This window comes from Oryzias latipes, chromosome 2, assembly GCF_053564925.1.
Source record: "Oryzias latipes strain Hd-rR chromosome 2, Olatipes_Hd-rR_3.1".
Classification (NCBI taxonomy): Eukaryota; Metazoa; Chordata; class Actinopteri; order Beloniformes; family Adrianichthyidae; genus Oryzias; species Oryzias latipes.
Genome location: NC_136238.1, coordinates 34,343,659 through 34,363,867, shown reverse-complemented (window position 1 = coordinate 34,363,867; position 20,209 = coordinate 34,343,659). Strand labels below are relative to the sequence as shown.

Below are 20,209 nucleotides of genomic sequence, written 5' to 3'. Positions count from 1 at the left end.
TCTGTGGAAAGCTACACCGCTAAAGACGAGCTTTAGGTGGTATTTTTCTTAGAACTGAGCGACTTTTTCAGCAGAATTCAGAACAAGGAAGTGAAGACTTTAACCACTTCTGATTAGTCAGACTGATGACATGTGATTAAGATCCCAAGAATGATTGGTGGAGACAGTTAAAGGGGCGGAACTTTTCCTAACGCAGCTGAAGCTGCGGCTAAATCGTGGTACAGTCATTCTTATCAAAATGTATTTAATAGAATCAAATAAACACAAAGAAAAAAGTATTTTACGATCTTTCATATTCCCAATTTCTTAGTGTTTTATCATGTAGGGATGAACAAAGAACTGAAATCCTGGAGATGGAAAATGTTGTTAAATCAGTTAATGAGGGCAATTTCCCACGGCACACTTGACCATCTCCGGTCTCAGATTAGACCAAAAACAGAATATAGACCATGTGTTCGACAATACCCTTTAAGACCAGATGCACAAGAAGGTATTAAACCAGTAATTTCAGATTTAATAGCTGCAGGAGTAATTATAAAGTGCAATGACTCACCATGTAATACTCCTATATTTCCAGTGAAAAAACAGGCGCCCTCCACTGGTTGGAGGATGGTACAAGACTTACAGGCGGTATGTGCAGCTCACACAGCAGGTGTTGATGACGTCTCTAAAGGGAATGCTTTCGCTGATAAAATGGCAAAGGAGGCTGCGACAAGACCTATCCAAACCTTCGCATTAGAAATTAATGAAAACGAGAAGATTGACAATGAAATACTTAAAGAAATGCAACGACAGAGTTTGGAACCTGAAAAAGAGCTCTGGAAAAAACATAATGCTAAACTCCTAAATGGTATTTATGTGTGACCAGACAACAAACCTATTTTACCAAAAAAATCTTTATAAATGGGCAGCTATATTGACCCATGGGGTGACCCATGTGTCAGCGGGGGGAATGTTGGGACAGGTAAACAAACATTACACGACCTATGGATTTAATTCTTATTCAAAAAATTTTTGTAGAGCATGTCTCACCTGTGCCAAGCACAATGCTCAGGGAAACCTTAGACCAAGACGGGGGAGGTTTCCAGCTCCCCAATATCCGTTTCAGGTAATACACATGGACTTTATAGAATTAAACAAAAGTGAAGGGAAAAAATTCTGTCTGGTCATAATAGATGCATTCTCTAAATGGATTGAATTGTTCCCAACAAAACATCCTGATGCAATAACAGTAGCCAAAGCATTATGCAAAGATATAATTCCTCGGTATGGTATACCTGAAAAAATTTATAGTGATAATGGGTCTCATTTTGTTAATCAAATCATAAAAAGAATAGGAGTTATGTTTCACATTGATTTGAAGAATCACTGTGCCTACCACCCTCAGAGTGCTGGGTTAGTAGAAAGAATGAATGGTACAATTAAGAATAGGCTGAAGAAATGTTTTGATGAAACTGGAAGGCCATGGACTCAGTGCCTAGATTTAGTAAAACTGTACATAAACATTACTAGTACAAAAGGCCTAACACCTTATGAGACCCTTTTCGGAAGACCTTACAGGTTACCACAGTTTAAAAACCGATGGGAAACTAATGAAGAAGCAAACCTAGCTGACTATATGAGGGCCATTTTAGAAAAACAAAGAGAAAACTTGACTAATGAAGAACCTCTTGCCTCTCAGCAGGAAAACCAGCTTGTGGAACCAGGTGATTGGGTGCTGATAAGAAGCATCAATAAAAAACACTGGTATTCACCCAGGTGGGAGGGGCCATACCAGGCACTGTTGACCACTCCTACTGCAGTCAAAATCGCTGAAAGGTCCACCTGGATTCACCTGACCCATTGTAAAAAGGGTGGAAGGTGAGCTAAAGTCTGATAATAGGGTGGACTCAGACGTTTAGAGTTTGGGTAGACCCGAAAGTCAGTGAAGCCTCCTGTAAAGCCACCGACCCATTTAGACGGAAAAAAAAATAAAAAAAAATTGGTCGAGATGACAAACCAAGGTTTTCAAAATTGTGTGAAATGTATTGTTAATGTGATTGTAACCATTGTTATAGCATGGCTTACCTGGCAGTACTGGCGTCCACCTGGGTATGAAAATGGACCAACCCTTCCGACTGAGAGAACTGTAAGTCCACCCACTTATGTTGGCCCAAAAAGACAAATGGCTGAAGAAAACCCACTAAACCCAGAGAATTCTACTCCTATTTTTGACTTACGACTCTCAAAATTAAATCACAGTGCTGTGCCCGGTTTCAATGGAAAGGTAAAAAATGTGACCCTCTCCCTTGTTCGAAGACAACGATCTGTGACTGATAGATGCTCAGAGCAGCGAGCTTATCTATTCGGTAACCAAATTTGCATACCTGGAGACACAATCACTACTGTGGTTGTGCCATTGACTGCTTTAAACAAAGGCAATTATGATAAAAACAGAAACAGGTATGCAATTAATGGAGATTACTATGCAAATCGTTATTGGTACATGACAAATGACCACGGCGTTAAAGAGTGGAACACCTTGGTTGCAGATGAGAGTAATGTGTGGAAACATGTGGGAACAACGCGTGCGGCCCGGTACCAGAAAACAAAAATAAGCATGTCTAAAAGAAATGGGAATCTAATAGTAAAATTTGACTTAACTAAAGGACATTTGGATCCCACAGGGGAACCAGATTCATGTTGGATGTTTTTGTTATGGGCTTACTCATCCACAGCAGCTGACATAGACTTTAAATTTATTGTTTGTGAAGGTCATGACATTGACCACAAGCCAATTTTGAGTAAAGGGGCCGTAAAGGGGACAGCGGTGGAGTGCACTTTCAAAACCCAAAGCCCCCCACTGATGAAGTGTTCCAACAAATAAAAGGTATCTCAGGTTTGAATAACAATTGGTTGCTAATGGTGGAGCAAACGGCAAATGCAACTCACACTGACTGTGTAGTCTGTATGGGACCTAGACCGATGCTACGTATAATTCCTGCAATCATTCCAATGTCTTGTGTAATTGAAGTAATGAGCACAACGAACCCCAACAACAATTGCAGCTTTTGGGATTTAGTTTTTCCCCTAACTATGGCTGAAAAGGAAAAGCCTACATTTTCTAAAAAGGTGGCCCAACGAAACTTCACCTGCATCAATAGAATTGGGACAGGAGTGCAACTGGGAAAGCTTAACTGTACTGTCCTCACAACATGTGATTTGATGCTGCTAGACAGCCAGCGAAAAAATACGAGTACTTCCAAGTTAGTTTGAGTTGCTTCTTTAATTTCTCTTCATCTTGAACAATACTCATATTATTATTTGTAACTGAAATAAAACAGAAAAAATGTGTTCACAGACATTAGCTTTCCATAAGAAGGTATGACAGGCCAAATGCTAATTCACAGCTTGTAAGAAACACTTTAAACTGCACAAGAAACAGCTAAACACTTCTAAGAAACATCAAATGTATAATCAACTTACAAAGACGGAAAATTCCCAACGCTCGCACGCACAGAGCCAGCTCAGCACGAACATGGCCGCATCTCCGTGAAAATGTGCTCCATCAAACTTGAGAACGCATGGCGAGAGCACTCACTCTGACAAAAATTTAAAATCGAAACTTAACAGAAACGACAGATGTCTCACTCTGACTATTTTCCAAAACGAACTGTCAAGCATGAATTACATAAACGAAAATACTTCTTTTACCAACTTAACGAAAGGCATTACATTAACCGTTCATCTTGTCAACATGTAATAATCATGCAAAATGACTTCATTCCGCTGTCCCGTGGAGACATCTGGTGGTGGTGTGGAGATGACAGACTGTTCGACAGATTGCCTAGAGGTGTTACAGGTTATTGTGCTTTGGTTACACTTCTGTTACCCATTTCTGTGTTTCCTATAACCGTTGACGGTTTGGTTGATAAATTATCTAGTATTAATCCTCACAGATGGAGTCCTAGACATAAACGAGATGTGTGGCTGACAGAAACTGACCCTACTTACATAGATGCCATAGGGGTGATGTTGGAGGTATACAAAGATGTATTTCTTTGTATTTTGGGAAAATTGGATATTTAATAAACTGAGATCTTAACTTGCTTATTTCCTCTCTTGTGTAATGCTGACATAGAATGATTTTTGTAAGATGTTGGAAACAGTTCTCTAACAAACAAAGATCATATAAATGAGTTTGGAAGTTTTGAATTAACCGGTCAACCATCAAACAACAGGAATGGAAGCTGAACTTGAACATTTTGAACAAAACTGGAGGACATTTGGATCAAAGTCTGAGGGATTGCTTTGATCACATCTTTGTATTGTTTTCTATCATTCAATTTAAACTTACTGGAAAAAGTTTCAAATGAATTAATGTTTCCATTATCATTCATAATATGTAGTAATGACCAAATGCCGTTATCAATCCAATTTTTGTAAAATAAAGATTTGTTTCTACATAAAACATACCGACAGTTCCATATGGGAGTGTTGTGTGGACTAAAGTTATGTTTATATATGAGTTTCTAGTACAGTAACACCTGCTGATGATAAGTAGAAAGTTTAATAGGAAGTTTTCTGTAATCAAAGTCACATTTTAGAAGCAACTCAATGCCCCCTAGATGAGAGAAGATGTTTGAGGGAATATGACATTTCTTTCATTTTGCAGAAAAGACCTAAGCCAATTGATTTGAATCATACCATCCAAACTTTCAAAGTCTATGGCTTTAAGTCCACCTGCACTGTAATCCTGAATTATTGTTCCTTTTTTATGTAATGGGTTTTGTTTTTCCAGATGAAGTTGAAATTGGCCTGGTTTATTGCTTTCCTTGCAGATTTAGGAATTGGGAGTGAATATGCTGGATAAATGAATCTGGATAAACATTCTAATTTAGTTAATTAGCTAATCAGAATGGTGAATTGGCAACAGTTCTCATTTGCTGAGATTTAGTTTGAAACCAGATGTTTTAGAGAAGAAATCCCCGGTCTGAATGATCTCTGGTATTTGATGACTGTCCTTCATGAATATGGCCGTGTCGTCTGCCAGCTGAGGGATGGCTAACTGTTCTCCCAGAATATTAAGTTTACCGAAACCAGAGTTTTTTATAAGTATTGATAACATTTCTGTTGCTGTTATAAAAAGTAATGGTGAGATTGGACAACCTTGTTTAATTCCTTTGTTAATTAAAAACCTGGGAGAAATGCCATTTGGTAAAATAACTACACTGTTTGTATCGTTATAGATTGTTTGAACAAAACTTATGAAATTAGGTCCAAATCCAAATATTTCTAAAGTCTGAAACATAAATTTGTGTGTCAAAGGCTTTGAAGAAATCTAAAAATAAAATGAAGCCATCATCTTCAATTAAATGATTATAGTCAATCAGATCAAGAACTAACCGGATATTATTGTGAATTGAACGTCCTTTTAAGAATCCTGATTGTGTGTCTGAGATGATCTGATTCAGTCCTGTTTTTAATCTAGATGCATAAATGTTGGTTAAAATTTTATAATCACTATTAAGGAGGGATATTGGCCTCAAATTATCAATTAGTCTGGCGTCTTTCCCAGGTTTAGGAATTAGGGTGATGACGCCCTGCTTCATGGTAGTTGGAAGGATGTTCAACTCAGAAATTTCAGAAGTAAGCTGAACTTTTCTCTCCCTCTTCAACCCATTTAGCTCTGGATCTAATAAAAGCACCTTTGGCTTTAGAGACGTACATGTTATCCAGCGAGGTTTGCAATAATGAAAGTCTCTGTTTCTCACCTTCACTCAATAGAGATTTACAACAAATAGAGTTAATTTCTCTGATAATTTCCATGTCTTTTTGTTTACCATCTTTACTCAATCTTTTGCTGTGAGTTATGGAGATCTGTCTTGCTTTGAATTTTAAAAATTCCCATTTCTCCCTCTGAGTGCTAAACTGTCTGTCTTTAGTTATCTTTTGGATTTCATTTATAATCGCTTGAGAATAAACTTCATCCTCTAATAGACTAGAGTTGAACTTCCAGTAACCTTTGTTTTTAGGATTATTGCGAGGTTAAGGACCCCGAGAACATCCGGCAGCCCGAGAACATCCGGTACCCACACCGGAACCGGAAAGCACCGTTCCCACTTCTCCAGTTTGGTCGCTCTTTTTCTGGTCGAAAAAGATTAGTCACACCATAATTTTGTTGATGAAAACTGCCACTTTTTCTTTTATTTGCCAGTAAAGGTGAAAAGGGCGATTTTATGCCACCATCCACATCATTATGTGGGCGACAGACAACACTCCAGACCAGCTGGTGGTGTGGGTACCGAATGTTCTCGGGTTGCCGGATGTTGTCGGGGTCCTTCAGGGTCCTTCGACCGATGATGACGTCACACTATTTGATTGGCTGTAAGTTGCCACGACCAATGAGTTAACGTCGCTAAGTTTTTTTAAAACTTTATTGACAATTGCGGTATCATACATTAACAATGACATTAACGTTAACAACGAACAATAACGATGTAATCAATATTGCCTCGAAGATCAGTCACCATTGCCAAATATAACATATTGACATAGAAAATAAACAAAAGAGGGGAAAAAAGAAACAATGAACATAACACACAAATAAATAAAAACATAAGTAAAATAAAATAAAGGAACATAGAAAAAGTCTAAGTAGTCTAATAATAGTTAAGTTAGGGGTACTTGTGAAGTTTGTATTTCTGAACAAAACTAAGCAATTTCAAGCCATTCTTCTTTTTCATATAATGAAGTGATTGAAAGCAAAAACAGAGCTCTTTATTAAATGTTATAAAAGTGGTTTGGTCTTCAAAACTTGACCTCACCAAGATGGCGGTGCTCTCCTCCCATGAGGAACCACGTGATGTCTCCTCTAGTGATATAACTCAATGGAAGGACCCTTAAGGACCCCGAGAACATCCGGCAACCCGAGAACATCCGGTACCCACAGTGGCGCTAAAGCACCATGACGCTGTTAGCCAAACAAAAAAGAAGAACAGCACGAGGCGCTAGCAGCGTTAGCTTGTTAGCAGGCTAGCAGCGTTAGCTTGTGTTGAGAGGTCGATGGTGTTTTGTTGGGACGTTTGTGAGGTTTTTGGACAGAAAGGACGATACGTGGTTCGTGTGGGAACTATCATCATTTTCCAAAGTGTCGTAAATGAGTGAAGAAGTGTTGAACGGAAAGACAACGTGGATTGCTGTGATTGTGAGACTAGCAGATGATCGATCGGAGCTGCAGTGAAGAGGACGGCGGTGTTTGTGGGAGTTGGAGCTGAAGATCGGAGCAGGAACCATGTCTTCCCTTCAGTCTCTGAGAGAGTTGATCAGCGAGCGACTAGCTGCTGCTGCTGAAGAAATCTGCAGACTCTGTGAAGGAACCATCGTCCAGTACGAGCAGGAGCTCTGTCGTCAGCGCAGACTGCTGGATGTCATCTGGAAACCACAGCTGCAGCTACACCACATAGGTATGTGACCTTCATCAAACAAACAGAGAAGACCTTAGTTCATCTCTCACTGATTTCTCCTTCAGATTTGGGTTTTATTGAGTCTTTATCAGCAGCTGATTCTCTCAGTTTTCTTTAGTGGATATCAGAGTTCTGACCTTTCCCTAACACAGTAGGTACCACAAGCCAGAAGATTTTAAGGCCCAGTCAGATAAAATGTGACCACATATGATAGAACATTTCTGAACAAAATTTAAAGAAAAAATTGGCTCAATAGACTTAAAATTAAGCAAGTTATTAAAATTTAGTGATTTCTATTGTTTTGTGAATAAAAATCAATGGGAAAACTTGGTAATTACAGGAACAAAACATTAAATTGAACAAAAATGTTTTTTCTTCTTCTAGATATCACATCTTCCCTATTTTTGCTCCAAACACTCCAATTTTCACAGGACATTATTAGGGTGCTTCAGCAAATTTTTTACATTTTTTAACGGATTAATTATTATAAGAAAGGGCGACAGTGGCTCAGGTGGGTTAGCGGGTCGTCCAATGATCGAAAGGTCGGCGGTTCGATCCCCGCTCCCACCAGCCAAACTGTCATTGTGTCCTTGGCAGGGCTCCAGACTAACTTTTTTCACTAGGAGCACTGTTGCCCCTAACTGAAAATTTTAGGGGCACAACCAGAAAATTTAGGGGCGCATACCGTAAATCAACATGCTAACCAAATCTACTAATTTCCACTGTATTACTAATAAATACTTTAATAATAGATGCAGAAATTACAATGTGCTGTTTCTAATTCAGTGTCACATTTTATTCTTCACTTTTGAAAATGCAACAACAGGTAAACTGACAGCACCATCGCTGTCATGACAGTACAAATAGTAAAGAAAACGGATGGAAATTTATCTTTGTGACACCAAATAGGTGCAGCCAAGATGCACAATAAGCGTGTTTGAGATCACCCAGGTGAATTCAACGCTGCGCAGATCACCTGGTGTGAGATGTATATTTTTGTTTTTGCTCCAACATCAACTGTCCATCATCACAAAAACATTGCGAGAAAGGGGTGGGAGCAAGGGGCAAACCTACCCGGACACAGCTGGAAACTGAACTGACTGAAAGCAGCCCTACAGACTACAAAACAATGCATTATGGGACATGTGTCCTGATGGTTTTTGTAGTTGAGTGATTAAAATAATTTAAAATACCAATTCAATAAAAAAGGCTACATGCATTACAAAACATTAAAATAATCGTAAAATAAATATATAATAACACAGATCATACTAAGGGGGAGAGGAATATTAAAACTAAGTTGAATGTTAAGGACAACTCCAACTTCCTGTTGTCCTTCAGTCTTGCTGCAGATTCTCCTCAGCTGACCCGACTGTTACGGAGCGGTGTGCTGCCGTAACAGTCGTGCATAAACCGTTTGATGCGCCGCCGTAACCAAAACCCTAAACCTTCCTCCGGTTCTGTGAGACCCAGAGAAAAGTTCAGCACTGACTGCATGTATTTAGAAAATTACGAGCGAATAGATACGTTCTAAAGGAAAGTAAGGAACTCCTTAATGTGGTCTGGGGAGGGGGCTGTCAGGTGTCATCCTTTCAAGCCCGGTCATTGTCCCGCCCCCAAGAGTCATTTACTCCACTGTGATTGGTTGGTCATCTCCGTGCACGACAATGAAATAGTGTCATTCATTAAAACTGGCGGGCTGCAGTAACATTAAACCTTCATATTAAGGCGGGGGCCGCAAAATATCATCTTGGGGGCCGCAAATAGCCCGCGGGCCACGAGTTTGAGACCCCTGTTGTACACTCTGGCACTGGTACACTAGCCGCAGGTCGGAAGAACGAGTCAATAGTTCACTTGCTCATAGCTCAGACGCACATATCAGGTTGTGACGATATTTGGCTCCGTTTCCTTCCCACAGATGTTTACGCGCGCGCGAATATCTCTAGGCCCCGCCCCCTCCACATATTTTAGCCACTTACAGTGACTTATTCTTCTCACACGCAGTGGCCGCCTCACAGACGGGCATCACGCGAGAGTGTGTGCTCGCGTTTGATGAGTATGTGCGCGAGTGTGTGTGTCTGCCTGCGTGCGTGTGCGCTCGCGTCTCAGATTATTTCATTGATCATTGACGTGCCCCTTCCACATTTAATGTATAAAAAATACGTAGGGTGGGGGAGGCAAATTTACTGGTCGCACATGTGCGACTGGATGTAAAATTTAGTCGCACACTCTCAAATTTTGGTCGCAAAATGCGACCAATTGGTCGCAGTCTGGAGCCCTGGTCCTTGGGCAAGACACCTCACCCTCCTTGCCTCCAGTGTGTCTCCACTGGTGTGTGGATGTGCATGAATGTTCCGGTGATGGTCAGAGGGGCCGTAGGCGCGAACTGGCAGCCACGCCTCTGTCAGTCTGCCCCAGGGCAGCTGTGGCTACAACAGTAGTTACTATCACCAAGTATGATTGAGGACTGAATGAATAATGGACACATTGTAAGCGCTTTGGGCGTCTTGAAAAACGCATAAATCCAATCCATTATTATCATAATTCGGGTAATTAATTTATTGGTACATTTGATTAAATATTTAAAAATCTGTTTTTTTCCTTCTCTAAGGCAATTTTAGATAGTAAAACACACACATTTCAAGTGAATAAACCTTTTCTTTTTAGTTTCATTAGCCATCATCCAAAAATCCACAATACTCAATAACCCAGCTAACTCAATAACCAAAGTCAGGAGCTTTCAATGATGATCTCCAGACTTCCATCCATCAGTTTGTTGCTCTACACAGCTTCATCTCCTTCATAAATTACATTAAACCAGGATGGAAATCCAGGGACTTGGGAAATAACTTCTCCAATGTAGATTTGATCATCTGCAAATGAGTGGCATACTCCTTTACCTGGTAAGGACTGGATGGTCCTTTTTTCTTGGGCACACTTGTGAGAAGAACCTGCAGCCACAGCAGATTGGATGAGAAACATTAAGTTATCTTTAAGTTCAGTCCATGGCTTATTTCTAGCTTTCCCTGTACTGCCTTTTCTGGAAACAATGAAAACATCCTTCCTTCCCCCTGGGGTCCTGCTGTAGCACTTCCTGCTGGAAATGAAGCTGATTTGTAAGAGCTCTGAATCTCTCAGCATCACTGTCATACTTCTCCATTTTACTATCATCTTTCTCTGATTGCCAAAGACTTGCATCGATGATTATTTCAGTCAAGTTCTTCTTCTTTTCAAATGTTTTCTCCTGCTTCCTGCCAAACCTCCACTGCTTTTAGTTGCTTCTCTTTATGGCTCTTTGTGATGCTGGCCTCCCTTGCTTTGAATTTAGCCTCCAGCTCCTTTCTTCTTTTTCTTACATCACCCACTAGTTGTTCCAGCTTTTCAGGAGATAACTGAGACACCCACTCTGATGTCTTATAGTAGGAGGACATCAGATATGCTTCATTTGTAACAGCAGATGCATTAGGCCTATGGTGAACAAGATAGTCTAACACACAAATATCCTTTCTGGATTATTGTTGTGTTTTGGAGCTGCTTTAGTTGCGCTTCTCACATGCTGTCCTGCATCCCAAAATTTCCCCCCAGGAAGATGTTCCTTGACAGACTTTTCCAAATTACAGTAGTCCCCTTGTTTTTCGCGGGGGTTACGTTCCACAAAGAACCCGTGATAGACAAAATCCGTGAAGAAGAAACCTCTATTTTTTTTACATTTATTAAACAGTTAAATCCTCTATTATAAATTGAATAGAAAGAACAAACCATTTTACAGGCTCAAGCATTTGTTTCAGAAATGAAAGTACTTTAGAAACATTTTTTTCAACAAAGAATTTCTGTACTGTCAAATAATAATTTTAATCATCAATGTAAACAGAAGGCTTCAAATCGCGGAGATTAGCCCCGCCCACCGCGACCCGAGTGATTGGATTAAACGGGAGAAAATTTAAAATGATTGTGAAAAAAATACAAAATACAGTGGGACAAATAGTGACTGAGGTGTATTTCACTGCTCTACAGACTGAGCCGCTGCATCCTGACTCCGCTCTGCAGTGTTTTCTTCTTTTGAAGCCCGCGGTGCAGCTGTGTTTGTTCAGGAGAAGAACATAGTGATAGGCAGTTGTCGCTCTTTTTTCTGCTTTGCAAAAAGATCCTTATACACCGACATGCCACCATCAAGAGAATTTGCACGAACGTAATGTAAATTTGGCGAGCTGTTTTATGTACGTGTACATATTAAACTGCAACGTTATTGACGCACAGGTTGAGAAGAAGCGGAGTGACTTTTTAGCCAATCAGAATGCAGAACACAATGCACGATGCAAATCCGTGAAGTAGCGAAACCGTGTTATAGCAAGGGATCACTGTACATCCCTCGCATTGCTCCTTTTCTTCTGCTTCAAATTGGAAGCGTGCTATCTTTGATTTTAATCTGCTAGACTCTGATGAGAACCTTTTTACAGCATTTTTTCTTCTTCTAGCTTTTCTGTGAGTGACTCATTTTCAGTTTCAAGATGCTTTTTTTTCTGAACGTAACTCCTTGATATTTTCACTGTCGTTTTTTCCGCCGTTCTGCGTGTTTGGTTTTGTTGGGTGATTGTCTCTCCTTTTTCAGCTGGGCAACCTCTTTGGCTAACTGCTTATTAACATCGTCAAGGATCAAATATTCCCGTATCTAAAGATTTATTCCTTTCTGTTGACCGCTGGCCAAGAACATTTGGACAGATGTATGGTCTCAAATTCCATTCATCAAGATTGCTGTTTTTCCGATAATCTTCTTTTTCACAAAGTAGTCTCTTCCACTGCCTGTCCAAGTTTTTCTCTGTAATATCTGGTGAAATTTTTGGGATTAAACATCTCATCCACCTGAGGGCATCCTTATTTGAAGATGTCAACCCTTTCTTTTTCAGTTGGCTTAGTTGAAAAATGTTCCTATTGAAGATCTGCTATTGAAGTGCTGCTAAGATTCCCTCTGACAGATCTACATGCAGCCCTGATGAAGCCATCTGAAAAAAGACTAACATTCATTCAAAAATAGCTCAAATCAGGAAAAGAAAAACTTTCAACAGTTTTCTTATATTTGCTATTTCTTCTTTAAATATTACCTAAAAATCTCTGAGAAGATGAAGCCTCTACCACACCTGGCAGAGAGAAGTTGAAAGAGTCTTGTTGATTCTTGAGTCCCGACAAAACATGCCACTCACAGAAAAATGTCAATAAGATTAAAAGTAATAAGTGAGATCTGAAGTAACTGGGAATAATGGCATTGTGTTTTTGCATAAATAATTACTTTGTGGGTGTATTTTTGCTTTGATACATAACTTTTTAAAAACCATGGTGGAATCAGAACATGGGATTTTGTTAAAAAATGTCATTACATTCTGCCTGTACTTTCATACGGTTAAATAAAATAGCACAAAAATTGTAAATAGCAAACATTTTTATCTACATTAACAGGTAACCCTTAATAAAAAAAATGTGTTTTTTTTAGGTATTTTCTTACAACTCTCTAAAATCAGTGATCAGTTTAACTTTGTTCTTGTAGTACAGTTTTACTGTAAAAGTGAGAAAAATAATAATGTGCCTCTCTTGGCAAATGATCGCTCATTGTCGCACTCATTAACATAATTCTTCTAGACGTTTCTATAGAGAATTGAGTCTGTAAAATCGAATTCCGGGGGTTTCCTCAATGTTTAGGGTGGGGTTTGGGAGATTTTAATGACCTTGTAAGTTTCACAAAGCTGGGAGATCGACTCAAAATCAGAAAAAAAAAGCTGCGGTTGGATCACAAAAATTTCCAGTAAATACACTTTACTTTTCTGAATGAAAGTCGAAGTAGATGCTATTCCAAAATGCACCGCGATGCATATATTAAGTACATAAAATTTCCAGTGCGGAAACCAAGTTTCTTAATGCCAGACTGAACATGCACGAACGGTATGCGCAGTGACACGCATTGCGGTCCCTACTGTTATTCTCTTTTATGGTAAAAACCACAAGAAACAATTTTGCACACAACCTGTAGTTTGGCAGACATTGTGTGCCAAAATCTACGATTTAATAATACACGGTTTTTAGGAAAATGATTTTTTTTAAACTGATTTCCATGAAATTTCACACACATTCTGCCTATTTCAGTCTTCAAACACCTCAGGAGTTTTGTCGAACTTTGACCTCAGGAAGAAGCCGCCATCTTTGATTTTTTTTTTTTTTTTTTTACTTGTCCTGTCCAACAGCTGGGCAGACAGATGAGAGCTGAAGGCCTCTTGTGTTAGACATATTTTACTTTTACAACAGGGGTTATGAATCTTCTGACAAACCAGAGGTATGTCTGAATAAACCCCTTTTGTAATCGAGGCCAGACTTTATTCATTTTAATTATTTTTGAAATTCTTTTGTGTTGGACCGGACGGAAAAGGAAAGAAGGGAAGAGTAGGGTAGGGCACTGAGGGGACATCTCCTGATTACTCACAGAGATGTCCCATCACCCTCCCCACCAAGGGGCCCTAAATGTCTAAGGTGCAGTTAAAATTGGCGGGTAGGGTGCTGAGAGGACATCTGCTGCTTGCTGGCAGTGATGTCCAAGCACCCCCCCCTACCAAGGGCCCTACATGTCTAAAGTGCAAATAAAACCGAGAGAGGGGGGGCCCACTCCATACGGCAACCATGGGAGGGGGACCACTGCCAAGTAGCCCCCCCCCCCAGGCTCAACGCAGGCTAAACCCCCCACCCCCTCATCCTAATATGAGATTATATGAGGAAGGGGGTAAGTTGGGGACAGCTGGTAGACTGTCCCCCGGTGGTCAAACAGCCGACCCCCAGCAACGTGCCCAGGACCCCCAGCCCCGGGGCCCCATCCCCGAGGCGCCGACGCCCCAGGCCCAGCACCACCCACCCCACACAGAAAGTGAGGAGCCAGAAGGCTACTGTTGTAAACCACTAAGTTGTAGATTTTGAACGTGTGCTGAGCTCGCAAAAGGGGCACACTCGTATTACTCCTTTCAGAATCAAACAAAGAAAACATGAATGTTTCCAGCACCAGTAGCTCCAGTTCCAGCGACGAAGAAATTATTGTTCTATTGAATGATGAAAGACGTCGATTTTGGGTACATCCCATAGTTACGAGAAGAGAAGAACACGGGGAGTTTTATCGACTGGTACAAGAGCTGAAAATGTATCATTAGCGTTTTCGGGGATATTTTAGAATGTCCCTCATTATTTCTTTGTGGCAGTGTAGACGCTACTTGGCGTCTATCTTCTTCGCTGGTATGTGTGCTCAGAAAGGCAGTTTTGTTATTGAGCACCGCCAAGTTGTGTTTTACTGCAACTTCAGAAGCTCCAGACATGTGTGCAAAAGCGCCATTCTCATTGGTCGTATAGTTTTTGACGCGGCGCGTCAAACCAAAAAAACGATCCCGAAGCGTTTTTTGAAAAGTGACGCTTTGACGTGTGGCGTTTTTTTCGCGTCGGTGTGCACACTCACATTGGTGCCCTTTGTTTAGTCACTAGGTGTTAAACGTCGGCGAATATCACGCGCGAAATTCGTCCCGGTGTGTACGGGCCTTTACAAGGAAGTTTACGTTACAAACAATTGTCCTTCAGGGGCTCCTCCTCCAAATATCCTGAAAGAGACTGTAAAATTTGTATTGGCGTTTTTACAATACATTCCTCAAACATAAAAAAGGCGTCTTCTTTTGCTTTTGCAGGCCTCCCTCAGCATTGGCTGACTGAAGAGGACAGTCTCTGCAACCCACAAAGGAACTTCAGATTGGAACCGGCGGAACCAGTTTTGAGGGTTCAGTTGGAGCTGAAGATCGGAGCAGGAACCATGTCTTCCCTTCAGTCTCTGAGAGAGTTGATCAGCGAGCGATTAGCTGCTGCTGCTGAAGAAATCTGCAGACGCTGTGAAGGAACCATCGTCCAGTACGAGGAGGAGCTCTGTCGTCAGCGCAGACTGCTGGATGTCATCTGGAAACCACAGCTGCAGCTCCACCACATACGTATGTGACCTTCATCAAAGACAGAGAGAAGCCCTTTGAGCTTCATGCTTTTCTTTTTGGGGACCCGTCTGTCACTCAGTGGTGGTTCTACATTAACTTACTACCCGGGCGAGTAACCCCCTCTCTCCCCTCACACAGAATTTTGATGACTTCTTTTTGTGTTCTCTATCCTCATTTGTCCATTTTACACACAAAAAATCATGAATTTTATAAACTACATGGACATCAAACTCTGTCACACAGGCGGCCTAAATCTAAAACACGCTTTGGGTTTTGGGCCGAACAAGAAACATTTACTGAAAACACTAAAACTAAACTTTTAAGAGAAAACCGGGTCGACATTCTGGAGAAAAGACTGGACGATGTGGAACAACAAGTAAGGATGAATAATCTCATTCTCACTGGAGTACCGATCAAACCTCGGGCAAAGCTAAATGCAGCTGGAGTTCGCATTGCTAATGCTAATAGTGCTAGCAGTCCTGAAACGGAGAGCAGTGGAGAGTCTCTGGATCACCAAGTGGAATCATTTCTCACGTGTAAAGGGATTTTCCTGGATCTCAACACCATCGAGACCTGCCACCCACTCCCCAGGAGAAAGGAGACGGATAAACCAGCAATCCTCATCAGGTTTGTGAATCAAAAACACAAGCTAGCTCTGATGAATCAGCGTAAAAATATGAAAGGATCTGCTGCTTATCTGAACGACCATCTGACAAGAAGGAATGCTGAAATCGCCAAACATGCACGGCTTCTCAGGAAGTGTAAGCAGATTGAGAACACTTGGGTTAAAGGCTGCAGGATTTACATCAAACGACTCGGTCCGCCGGACCGGTCCAAGGTTCTGGTTGTGAACACCATGAAAGACATTGAGAAGTGCTTGATCATGGACGTCTGAAACAACATGGAGTAATAAATCAAAGAGCCAAATAATTTGAAGAAATATGACGCCGGATTCATCACTTTCTCCAAAAGTCTGAAGTGACCTGATTACTCAGCGGAGAGTTCTGAGCTGCAGACAAGTTGACCGCAACTCGGCGCCGCTGATATCAGCTGAACAAGGATAGGGACCTTAATCTAATGTTTGCAGACATAATATTGAAGAGAACTATAAACTCTGTTGAAACCCAGAAGAACGGCTGTTAATCAGCAGAAGAAGAAATGCCAACCTTGGACAATCGACAAAATATGGACCCTTTTTATTTTACTTCACAGCATTACTTTATAATAAAAATATGTAAAAAATAAATAAATAATTAAATAAAAATACAAAAAAATAATAAAACAACTGGTTAATCAATTAATGAAAATGGTTAAATTGATTGACTTTTAATGATTTTACTTCACTTGCTCCAAAAAAATTGATAAATTGATTCAGGATTTTTCCTAATGTAACATAATTTTGCAAATATTTTTAACTTTTGATACTTGATCAAATTTTGCTATGAAAATTCCTGAAACAGTGTAATGTCTATTTTACTGTTATAGTATTATTTTTTAATCATATCAATGACTTTTATAAGTAACATAATCTGCATATATTTTGGATACTTCATTGCCATGTTGATTTCTAAAAGTTTTTTTTTTTTTTTAAACAATTTAAGCAATTCATCCTTGTCATGTGCTTTATTGATACTTCAAGATTCTTAATTCTGTCTGATAAAAGCAAGGATCCACATATTGATAAATCATGTAATAAAATGTTTACGGTAGAACAGGGGTGGGATTATATAAATTCGCTTCCTTCCACTCCCTTTCAAGCAACATTTATGAATATGTTTGATTATCCAAAGTTTGATTAGTTATTGTATGAATGTATAACTCGTGATTGTATTTTTTGTGTATTATTTCAATTTTATTGCTTGAAATAAACCATTTCAAATAAAAAAAAATCTTCACAGATTTCAAAAGAGTCCCACAGCTGCTCACAACAGAGGACACAATGTGGACTTTGTCATTACCTACAGCCTGTCTGCTGATGAAGAGCATCTTCATCTGAAGCAGGAGACTGATACCTTGATGGAGATTCCTACTTATGAGGAAGATGAAAGGTCCAGTGTGTCCAGTTGTGTATATTTGTGTACATCTTTCCACAACTGTCCAGATACCACTTGTGTACACATTCCAATGTACACACCTGGAGCAATAGCTTGTGCTGGTGGAACCACACACATGATCCATGAGTGATCAGTGACATGTCTTTATCAGGCACTACTGTGTGTTGGTTTCTGTCACCAGTGGAATCAGCTCTTTCCTTCTCTAGAACCAGAAGAATAAACTGGAAGAACAAAGTTTCAAGTTCTCTTCTCATCTCATTGCACAAGGCAGAAAAAGGCGGAAGTTCAACCATCAGCCTGAAACAAAGTTCACCTTTAAACTGTGTCAATTTCAGATGGAGAAATAGAATAGAATGTAGAATATTAGAACAACTTAGAAATGTGACCCGTGTAAATCATTTAACATTTAATTTAAATTAAATATTGACACTTTTAATGACAATTTTGCTTATTTATTTCAAATTTTAAAGAATTAATGTCACATTTATTTAATTAATTAATGGCGTCTATATGTATTGTTTCAATGAGTCTCTTCTGGTCCTCCAGACTCCTCAGACATTTTTTCCATTGATTACAGAGTTTATTGATGCTTGAAAAAACCCAAAAGTCCTGGAAACGTATAAAAGGCTCCTTGTTGTGTTTGTGTTCCTGCAGACCTCCCCCAGAATTGGATGACTGAGGAGGAAGATCTCTGCAACCAGCAGAGGAACTTCAGAGTGGAACAGGAGGAACCAGAACCTCCACAGGTTAAAGAGGAACCAGAACCTCCACAGATTCAAGAGGAACCAGAACCTCCACAGATTCAAGAGGAACAGGAGGAACCAGAACCTCCACAGGTTAAAGAGGAACCAGGGGAACTCTGCATCAGTCAGGATGAAGAGCATCTTCATCTGAAGCAGGAGACTGATACCTTGATGGAGATTCCTACTTATGAGGAAGATGTGAACAGTGAAGCAGATCTAAACAATCAGCAGAGCCTTAATGTAACTGATAGTCAGGATGAAGAAGAAAACCAACATGAAGAATCAACATCAACTACAGATGAAGAGACAGACCCACAGAACAGAGATCAGAGGAAGAGGAGGGACAGAAGTCATGTCCAAAGTGTGGACAGCTCTCACATGTCAGCAGGTCAGTGTGACTCTGATCTTCATCTCCACACTATCGGTATGTTCACTTCAACAACGGTTCTATCTTGAGCTTCAAGCTCTCCAAACATGCAGTCCATCAACAGCGTGTCCTGGAAGAGTCTCTTCTGTCCCTTCCAGTTGAAAAGACAGAAGACATTGTTAGTCAGTGCAGCCGACAACATTCTTCAAATCACATGATCTTAGTTAGTCCCACCAGCTAACGACAAACAGGAAACCTTAACAGATCAAAGAGAAAATTGTTAGCAGATAAAAAAGTACAATCTGTTTTGTCGTCTGTGGTTCTAAGTTTGTAGTTCAGTTCTTTTCAGCAGATTTCTCTGTCAAACCCAAAATCCCATATAAACCTCTTTGATGTCTCCATGTCTCCAATTCCAGACATTCAGACAGATTCTATTTCCAAAACTACATTTCAAGCTAAAACCCAAAGACTGGGTCCTGCTCATGGATCTGCAGACAGAAAAGATTCAAACCTGAACACATCAGTGAAAAACTGCTTAGTGTCAGAATTTTTTCTCCATCTTTTTCTGGACTGATTCTTCCTCCAGTGCAGCTTCATCTTCATCAAACTGCTCCTCATTGGTGCTTGAAAACACAACAGGGAGGTTTTTCTGTGTCCAGTTCAGCTCCATGAATGTTCAGGCTGTTTAATGTCAGTGATTTCAGTTTAGAAAAACTGCATCTCTGCTGAGATTTGCTCCACTTCCATAAGAACCTCAGCAGCATCAGGATCATTTTGTTGATGGTTTGTCTGTGGAATGACATTTCATACTCATAGCTTCAGTGGAGATCAAGAGTCTGGAACCTTTAACACTAAAAGAACCATTTGATCCAGTTTCTTCCAGACCAAAACCCAACAAGAGCCACAAAGTGCACTTTGCAATATCCCGGTCCAGCTAATTGGCCAAGTTATCAGACATAGCTGACACTGGTCTAGACATTGTAGTGGAAATTAGATCAGTTCCATTTTTTCATCCTTAGGTACAGTGTTAGTAATTATCATGATTGCTTGATTGACAACTCTTTAATCTGAAAATACCTTTCTTCTTGGTGAGAAAATGATCGGGTCTAAACAAGGCTTCGGTTGAAGAATTTTTTTTCATGCTATATGCAAAAGTCTCTGTCCTTAAAGCCAACAGATTACAGCCCCCCCCACCTCCACCTACTGACTGCTGTCATGTTAACAGTAGCTTGCAGCTCCAGAATGCAGAAGGAAGAACGACATGAAACGGATTAAGCAGGGCGTTGCTCGCAGGGCGGTCGCCCGTGCCAGGCGTGCCCACGTGCTCGGGCCCGCTAAATGCTACTTGTAGCTTTAATTTTTTTTATCTTCAACAATCAAGAAAAAAATACAAGAAGCCAACATCAAGTCTAGAGTAGGGTTGTGCCGATGGACGATACCTTCGTCCATTGTGATGGGTGACTGACATCCCGATGGAGAGACACCATCGTGATGCCACGCCCCGCCACGCTGCGAGTGGACACCATAAGCCGCGGTTACATCTGAAAAATATCTTGACCGGACCAATTGTCGGATTAGAATCCAACCGTGTACATGGTTCCAGAAA

At 40.4% G+C, this 20,209-nt stretch overlaps 1 protein-coding gene across 2 annotated transcripts in view; it reads left to right on the top strand.

Annotated features, from left to right (window-relative positions):
• The first annotated feature begins 5,616 nt into the window (after positions 1-5,616).
• Positions 5,617-20,209, top strand: part of LOC144987256 (uncharacterized) — a 37,746-nt gene continuing 23,153 nt past the window's right edge. For both annotated transcript variants that reach the window (XM_078936447.1, XM_078936451.1), the window contains exons 1-3: positions 5,617-7,445; positions 15,146-15,439; positions 18,148-18,624. In XM_078936447.1, the coding sequence (XP_078792573.1) occupies positions 7,274-7,445; positions 15,146-15,439; positions 18,148-18,624 (943 nt within the window). In that variant the 5' untranslated portion in view covers positions 5,617-7,273. The remainder of the gene's footprint in view (positions 7,446-15,145; positions 15,440-18,147; positions 18,625-20,209) is intronic.